At 52.1% G+C, this 9,155-nt stretch overlaps 1 protein-coding gene across 1 annotated transcript in view; it reads right to left on the bottom strand.

The window, feature by feature from the left end:
* PUF60 (poly(U) binding splicing factor 60) overlaps positions 1-9,155 on the bottom strand; it is a 22,390-nt gene that overhangs the window by 12,590 nt on the left and 645 nt on the right. Inside the window, 1 exon segment of the mRNA XM_008633310.2 lies at positions 1,075-1,170. Within this exon segment, the coding sequence (XP_008631532.2) occupies positions 1,075-1,170 (96 nt within the window).

Here is a 9,155-nt window from a genome sequence, read left to right as displayed (position 1 = left end):
CCGCCCTCACATCCCACCACAGCCCCTTACCTGCAGGGCCCAGGGTGGGGCACGGCCTCCTTCAGTCCTCTCCTCTCAGAGAGCGTCTGCACAGACAGGTGCTACAGGAGGGAAGGGCCTCCACCTCCCCATGGCCACCCCTGGGCTGGGCTCTCCCCTCTCAGCACACCCGGCCTGCTCTGGATCTGCTCCCAAAACACACCAGCTCTTCCCTGGCTCTGCTCCCTAAATGCCCCAGTTCACCTCTGGCTCTGCCTGCACACAACAAGGCTCCTTTGGGGTTTCTCTCAGTCCTCTCCAATTTTGGCAAAGCCAGAGATTCCAGCCGTGCCGCATGGAGGCTCTGTGCCAAGGCAAACCTCATCCCCACACCTGTGCACATTCCCCGGGACACACACACAGCCACCCCCCTGGGCACCTGGTCTCCATGGCTGTGGTTTGGGAGCTGCCAGGGAATGGGAGGATCTAACCCAAGGGATTTGAGCTTAGGAAACCTGGAAATGGACAAGGAGGTTTGCATCCAGAGGCTCTGGAGAAGCCAGAGGGAATGAGGCTGGGAGCCAACCACCATACACAGAGGGACAGCTGTGACAGCACAGGCACATCCACATGGAGCCTCGTGAGGACAGAGCTCTCTATCCTTGTCATCCCGAGGACAGGGATGTTCTGGGATGCATTCTGGTGTGGACAGTGACAGGCCAGCTAGAGCAGATCCCAACCCCAGTCCTTGTGGAGAAGCAGCTGCTCCTCAGTGACTTTGTGGCACCCATACCCCAGCTCAGAATTCCCATCTGACTTAGGATGCCATTTTTCTGAACTTAATTACTTTTAAATCAAACCTGCTATCACCCACCCCAACAGCAACTCCCCATCATGCTCCCAAAAAGTGTCTATGAACTCTAAACCAAAACAAGTAATTCCTGGGCCCAAATGTGCCTGTGGGACCCTCCAGCATGGCTGCGATCACAGAGATCTGGTGCTGAGTTCCCTTTGGCCCCACCAGAGACAGAGGCTCATTAAAAACCCAAACAACACCACCCCCCCAAACAGCAAACTCCCATCAGTTTTACTCACTTTCTGGAGAGCTTCCTGCTGCTCTGGGGTGAGAGGGGGCAGCCCCAGCTTTGCTGCTGTGCTTTGCCCATTTTCCATCTTAATGGACTCCGTACCCTAAGGAAACAGAAAATGCTCATGGAAAACTGTTCTCACAGGAGTGACCTGTCTCTTCCTTCCCAGAAAACCAAAGCACTTCATGTCAGAACATCACAGTTGGCTAAAAACCCTTTCCAAACCCTGTACGTCAGGAAAACCATATTCCCAGCATTCCCTGTGGGAAGAGCCATCCCAGCAATTTTACAAACCCAGGGATGTATTGGACACTTACAGAGTTCTCCAACCATGTTTTCCACGAACAGACAATCAGATAATCCTCAATCCTTGCTCACATCATCTCCATCCCCTCAATAGATCCCATGTCTGATGTCCCCATTAGTGTTCTCATCCCACCTCTCCCTCCCGGCTCTGTTGACCCAACTTTCTCAAGTTCTCGTTTTAAAACCTTCTCTGAAACTTTCCCAAATCACAGAATCATGGAATGCTTTGGAGGGACCTTAATGCTCACGCAGTCCCACACCTTGCGATGGGCAGGGACACCTTCCACTATCCCAGGTTGCTCCAAGCCCTGTCCAACCTGACCTGGAACATTTCCAGGGATGGGGCAGCCACAGCTTCTCTGGACAACCTGTGCCAGGGCCTCCCCACCCTCACAGGGAAGGATTTCTTCCCAATGTCCCATCTAATCCTGCCCTCTGGCAGTGGGAAGCCATTCCCCTTGTTCTGTCACTCCAAGCCCTTGTCTAAAGTCCCTCTCCAGCTCTCTGGAACTATGACTCCAGCACAGCAATCCCACTGCTGGAACCATGAATCATACTGCTGGGACTGTGACTGACTCTAGCACAGTGATCCCACTGCCAGGACTGTGACTCCAGGATGGTGATCCCACTGCTGGAACTGTGATTCCAGCACAGCGATGCCACTACTGGAACCATGACTGATTCCAGCAATTCAGCAACCCAATGACTGCACTGCTGGGACCACAATTCCAGCATGGTGATCTCACTGCTGGGACCCTGTGCTCAGCCCCCAGCAGCAGATGTGGCCCTGCCTTCAGTGCTCATGTGGGTTCTGGCAGCACCATCCATCAAAACAGAACTGGTTCCTTCTCTCGACTCCACATTTCCCATCAACCACCCAAAAACCAAAAGGGACAAACTCCAGCCTGTGGTCCTGGACACGCTCCTGTGGGAAGATTCTGCTCCCAGTACAAGTAGCACGGAAAAACCTCTCTTCAGAGCAGGAACCAGGACTTGAAGCTTTTCCTTTACCAACTGCAAAGCTTCTCCTGGATTGTCACAGAATCATGGAATGGCTTGGGTTGGAGGGACTTTAAAGCTCATCCCATTCCACCCCCTGCCATGGGCAGGGACACCTTCCACTAGAACAGGTTGCTCCAAGCCCCATCCAACCTGGCCTTGGACACCTCCAGGGATGGGGCAGCCACAGCTTCCCTTCCCACCCCAACCATTCCAGGACATACCCTCAAATCATCTGACTTATTTTACAGCAAGAAGGAGACTCCTGGTTTTGTGCAGCCTCCAGCTCCCTGGGGGGTGTTGTGAGCATTTTCTAGGATCAGTGAACATGGAGCAAACAGGAGACAAACCCTCCCAGCACAAAATTCTGTTCTCCACGTGTCTGGACAGTATCCAGAGCTGCAGGTGTTTCCCCAGTCCCTTCAGAAGTTCATGGCTGGACAGAACACCAGCCATGGATGATGGGAACACCAGGGCACCAACAGGGAGCTGACGTGGGAACAGAGGTGGCTGGAGCTGCAAACTGGCAAACTCCAGTGCACAAAGCCACGACTGCACAGGCCACACCCAAACTGGAAACAAGACCAGCAAAGTGATGTGGTGTCATGGAATTGCTGAGATTGGAAAAGCCCTCACAGCCCACCAAGTCCAACTGTCCCCAGCACTGCCAATGCCAGCAGTGACCATGTCCTCAAATGCCATCTCCACCCAACCACAAACACAACCCAGAAATGCTGATCTGTTTATAAAAGAAGGCTCCCTCATCTCCAAGATTCATTTTGATTGTGGAACATCCAATAAATTAATTAAAAAAACCCTTCTTGTCCTTTCCCACCTGGCTGAAGCCCTGTTTGTCACCAGCTGCCCCTGTTCCCTCCCACATCTCTGCCATTGGACACTCAGGCCCAGTGTTCTCCCCAGCCAATCTCAAAGCCTGCAAATCCTTTTCTCACTGCTCCTCCCATCTCCTCCAGCTTAAAAAACTTAGTTATTCCAATTTAGGAACTGTCATGGGTTAGCAAGCATAGTCCCGGAAGTGATTTTCTTGCAAAGAGGTGCTTACAGCTGCCTCTGTGACCTGACAGAACCTATCAGCTGGCCAGTTTGAATATGGACAATTTTTTAAGCCACTTAGAATTTTGACTGCCTCTGTGGTCCACATTTAAGAACGGACAAACCCCGGGAAGCTCTCTGTCCCGTTTCCAGTGCTGGGACATGCAGCTGCAGGGCCCGGGCCAGGCCCTGCTCAGGCCGAGCTGGGCCACAGCCATCCTGGAGCCATCCTGGAGCCATCCTGGAGCCGTGCAGCCCCGTTCCACCTGCGGCCCCCCCAGTCCTGCTACGGCCGAAGATGAAGATTCAGCTGAAGCTGCCTGGCAAAGATAATGTGACCAACAGCGATAAGAGAAATTCCAGCTGTGAGGCCCAGGTGAGATTAACCCTTTTAGTGCTGTGAAGAGCTGAAAACCTGAGGGAGGAGAAAGAGGAGATGCTTAAAGGTGAAAATCTGTTGTAAAGCTATGGTGGTGATGGACTATGATACATCAGAGTACCCGTTGTGATTTCATGAAGGCATGTGGGGTGGAGCGTTCAAACTGCACTTGTGAGCAAAGGCACCTGTGCTGGAATAAGCAAATGCTGAAGCAGCTGTAATTTGATCAGAAGTTTGAAAAGGGAGAGATGGAAGTGATGAGGACTCTTGCTCCAATTGGAAGGAGAAGACCTCAGTTCCTAGAGATGCTCTCAGAGATAGTCCTAGAGATGAAGATGCTTTTTTTCTCCCAGGAAAGGAAGAGGGCCTCTATTCTCAGAGATGGAAATGCTCCCAGAGATGGGTGAAGAGAACTTTTGTTTCTGAATGGCTCAACCTTAAAACTGTACCCCAGTAATTCAAGAGTGGACCCTCGAAAGCAGTTGTGGGAAAAGCTGCAAGTAGGGGAAAGGACTCACATGAGAGCAGAGAACCAACCCGGGCGGCTGTCTCATTGTGATAATGTCTCCATAGCATGAGCAAGAGAGACTCCACTTCCTAAATGAATTGAACAAGGAAGTGGTAAACAGACTGAACATCTCAAGGGTTGTCTTTTCACATCGTCAGTGGGAGAAGGGGGAAAGGCGGGGGGAGGAGAAGGGTTCTGAAGGTGTGGTCTGATTTCTTTTTTTTTTTCTTCTTTTTGGTCTATTAATAAACTTCTTTATATTCTTTCAAGTTTGGTGCCTACTTTGCTTTTCTCCTAATTCTTATCTCACAGAAGGTAAAAAGGAATGAGTATTTTGGACCAAACCACTACAGGAGCTCTGAGATGTGGGGGGAGAAGAACAGAGTGAAGGGCTGCCAAATGTAACTATTCAGAATAAGAAAGCCAGGAGCCCAATCTGTTGTGATTCTTCCAAACCCAGCCCACTGCAGGACTGAGGTTAATATAATTTACGTATTTGGGCTCATTAACAGGAACAGCTTCCAAAAACTGCTCCAGAACATCCCAGCTCTGACACAGAGGATGAAGCCGAGGCTGAAAGGACCCAGCAGTGCCTAGGAGCACCAGGCACTGCTGGCTCCAGGCTCCCTGCCACCACACATCCCTCTGGGAAGAACTCACAGATCCAGGGGTGATCTCTGCTGACCAATGGCATGGCTCCAACAGGAATTCCTGAGCATATATCCCTCACCATGGAACACTCCCCAAGGATCATCATCACCCTGTCACTCCAGGCTCCCTGGAAAGCAGCACATTGTGCAAACCCATCCCAGCCTCCATCCTCATACTCAAGAGAGCCTGGACTGCTGATTTCCTCTTTCCAGGCACCTTGGGATAACCCTGCTTCCAGGAACAGGCCCAGCTCAGTTCCCTGAGTCCCTCAGTTCCCTGGGGCCAAACAACAGCATCTGGCAAGGAGCAGCTGGGGCTTTGTGCTCAGGCTCCTCCCCTGAAACCTTATTCCCACATCTGTTTTTTTTTAACAGCCATCTGGAGCGAGGAAAGAGGGAAAAAAACTTGGGAAAAGCTGGTAGAGGAAGCAAGAGAACAGGAGCTTCTTTGGAGAGAAATAGATATGGGACCCGGACTTCTGCTGCTATTCTGGTGTCTGAGCATGGCTGAGCCCTTTTAGGGGGTTTGAACTCCAAGAGTTCAGAAATATTCCTGTAAATTTGTTACAGGGTTGAGAACTTCTCTGAAGTATAAACACACAAAAATGACAAAAACCACAGAATCCCGTTCATTTAGGAACCACAAGCATCAAACCACGCGGATATTCAAGGAGACACAAGTGCAAAAAGGAAGGATGAAGCACATGGCCAGGGCATGTGGCTCCATCCCTGCTCCACCTCCTCGCCAAGACATGGAACAGGAATTCAGCTGAGTACTTTCACACTGCCCGCAGCAGAGAGGCTGGAAGAGCATCACCTGAGCAGCACAGAATCCCAGGATCACAGAGGTTGGAAAAGATGCCAAGATCATGGAGTCCAACCTGTGACTGATCCCCACCTTATCACCAGATCAGAGTACTGAGTGCCATGTCCAGTCGTTCCTTGGACACCTCCAAGCAAGGGGACTTCCAACCTCAAGCAGCAGCCCCTTCCAGTGGCCTGACCACCGTTTCCAGAAACAAACTCCTCTACAACAGGCAAGTGTCCAGGAAAGGCCCTTCCTGGCAGATACCACATCTCAGTAGTTTGTCCCTATTTACCATCAAAGCCCTTGAGGATTCCATTGGAACTCTGGAAGCCCTTGTGGGCACCGTAACCTTTAGGACTCCTCAGCTGCTTTAGCAACTCCTTTCCCACAGCCCATGGAATGCTCTTTCCCAACTGGGAACAGCAGTGCTGGCAGTTACTGCTGGCACATGCAGAATCCAGAGCATGGGGCACATCCAAAGCTTCTCCGCTACTTCCCAGGTGTGCTCCTAGAGATTGGCAGGAATCAAAACCTCCCAAAACGGGCCATTTCTGCAGCACCTCATGAGCAAATGGCTCCCACAATGGCAGACGTGGCCAGTGACACAGAATCATGGAATGGTTTGGGTGGGAAGGGGCCTCACGGCTCATCCAGTCCCACACCCCTGCATGGGCAGGGACACCTCCCCCTATCCCAGGTTGCTCCAAGCTCTGTTCAACCTGGCCTTGAATGCTCCCAGGGATGGGGCAGGGGGTGAAACCAGATGAGATTTAAGACTGCTCCCATTCCAAAGCAGGCTGTGATTCCATGATTCCGTGGCTGACCCTATCAGGCTCCCAAATGACTTTTGCCAAACTGCACAGCTCAGCCAAGGGAATGGAACTGAGGCTGATAAAACTGATGTCACTGAAGTCCCGAATGGAGACCACACATTCCTGCAGGGCAGGACCACCCACCCAACCCAGACGGGATTCAGGAATGCAGAAGGAAGTCAGGCACTGGCAGAGGAGTTGATGTGAGGGCATGAGGGCTGATAGTGATAGGGAATGCTCCAAAATCCCTCCACAGAGGTTTTGTTCTCCCAAATGGTATCGGTGAATATTGTGGCCACTTCCAGGGGTGCAGAGAGCCAAGATTGTCAGGAGAGAGCAAAGGAAAAATACCCAAGGGCCTGGAATATTGTACCCATTTCCAGGGGTGCAGAGAGCCAAGACTGTCAGGAGAGAGCAAAGGAAAAACACCCAAGGGGTGTGGGAAGGTCCCAGCTCAAGAACTGAGGGGAACACTGAACTGGGAGCACTATCACAGCACTGACATGGTGCCACCCAAGGTCCCAGAGCCCCAAGATTCCTTTAGCAAGACAGCAACGCCCAGATCAGCTTCAAGAGGTGATCCCATAGCCACCACTAACACCAAGGTACCATCCAGGGAATGGAGAGATTCCCTGAGAATTCCATGCACAATCCCCTGGGCCCTGCTCTGTCTCGCAGCACAGCTCTCCCCTGCCCGGGGCAGCCGCCCGGGAAGGATGATCCAGTGCAAACATCACAGCGGTTGTTTTCCAAATCCTTTGGGTCAGAAGGAAGGAGGGAATGTAGAATGGACTTTCACTGGTCCTCCCCAGCCTCCCGCAGAAGTTAATCAGCCGCTCTGGGCTGAGAAAAGGTACCCCAGAAACATCAGAGCTGATTTTGGATCTGAAAGGCAGCCACACACCTGCCTTTGTGTGATTCCCATTGCTCCTGGCATCCTGGAATCACTGAGGTTGGAAAACACCTCCAATACTATCAAATCCAAGCTATGCCTAATCTACACCTTGTCACTAGCCTGCAGTAGAGTGCCACGTCCAGTCCTTCCTCGGACACCTCCAGGGATGGGGACTCCCTGGGCAGCCCCTTCCAGTGCCTGACCACCCTTTCCTCAAGGGAATTCCTCCTGAAGTCCAACCTGAACCTCCCCTGGCACAGCTTGAGGCCACGTCCTCTTGTCCTGTCACCCCGTGCAGGTGTGTCCACAGGGATTCCCAACACCTGGAAATCCCTCTGCAGGTGTGTCCACAGGGATTCCTGACACCTGGAAATCCCTGTGCAGGTGTGTCCATAGAGATTCCCAACACCTGGAAATCCCTGTGCAGGTGCGTCCACAGGGATTCCTGACACCTGGAAATCCCTGTGCAGGTGCGTCCATAGAGAGTCCCGACACCTGGAAATCCCTGTGCAGGTGTGTCCACAGGGATTCCCAACACCTGGAAATCCCTGTGCAGGTGCATCCATAGAGATTCCTGACACCTGGAAATCCCTGTGCAGGTGTGTTCACAGGATAAATGGGAACTCTGAGGCCAGGTGTTCACTTCCCATCCCCTGCGGAATCACAAGGAACCTCACAAAGTAAGACCCGCCCCCCCCTTCCCAGCATTCACCTGGGAAACTTCCTAATCCAACGGATTAAGGAAAGATAAGGCAGGAAACAAAGAGAGAATTATTTATATTTTCTCCCAAATGAGAGCACCAACACCTGTGAATTCACAAAACAAATTCCAGGACACACAATTCCTTCTGGGATCAGGAGCAGCCCCTTGGAGCAAGGCTGAGCAGCTCTGTAATTGGAGCTATTCCTCAGAGAAATCCTGTATTTTCCATGGAAACAATGATGGGGAAACAGGAGACAAACCTAACAATAAATTCTTGCTGTGCCACAGAGACTGCAGATCCAGCCCAGTACTCCATGAGATCTGGGGATTTGCAAGGGGAGCCCACGGGCCCCACAGGTATTCCCAGGCTCCTTCCCTGAGCCCTGGCACCTGCGAGGCTATTTCCATTTCACACAATTCCCAGTGAGCCAAGAACCAGCCCAGCAGGCCCACGGAAGCACTTCCATCACTCTACTCACGGTTAAAACCCAGGAAAACCAACAGCCCGGAAATTCCTGTTCTCTCACACCCTCAACCCATCCAGGAAAGCCCTAAAAATGTCTCAGAACCCATAAAGAACTCCCATAAGACGCAGCCCAGGAGGATTTGGGAATTGGAGCCCAAAACCAGCACTTAAACGAGCGGATTTGGGAAACCCAGCCCCAAACCGAGCATTTAAACAGGCGAACGTGGGAACAGTAGCCCAAAAAGGAGAGTTTAAACAAGTGGATTTGGAAACACCAGCCCAAAACCAGCGACCTGTGCGGTCCCTCGCAGAGTGATGCCCGATCCCATTCCCTGCAGGGCCCAGGATAAGCACTGCCGTCCGTGCAGAGCCCGGGGATCTCACTCCCTGCACGGCCCAGGATAAGCACTGCCGTCCGTGCAGAGCCCGGGGATCTCATTCCCTGCACGGCCCCGGATAAGCACGACCGTCCGTGCAGAGCCCGGGGGTCGCACTCCCTGCACGGCCCA

Source organism: Corvus brachyrhynchos, unplaced genomic scaffold, assembly GCF_000691975.1.
Source record: "Corvus brachyrhynchos isolate BGI_N302 unplaced genomic scaffold, ASM69197v1 scaffold275, whole genome shotgun sequence".
In the NCBI taxonomy this organism is placed as follows: domain Eukaryota; kingdom Metazoa; phylum Chordata; class Aves; order Passeriformes; family Corvidae; genus Corvus; species Corvus brachyrhynchos.
Note: the sequence above shows the minus strand (reverse complement) of the source record. Positions and strands in the feature narration are given on the sequence as shown.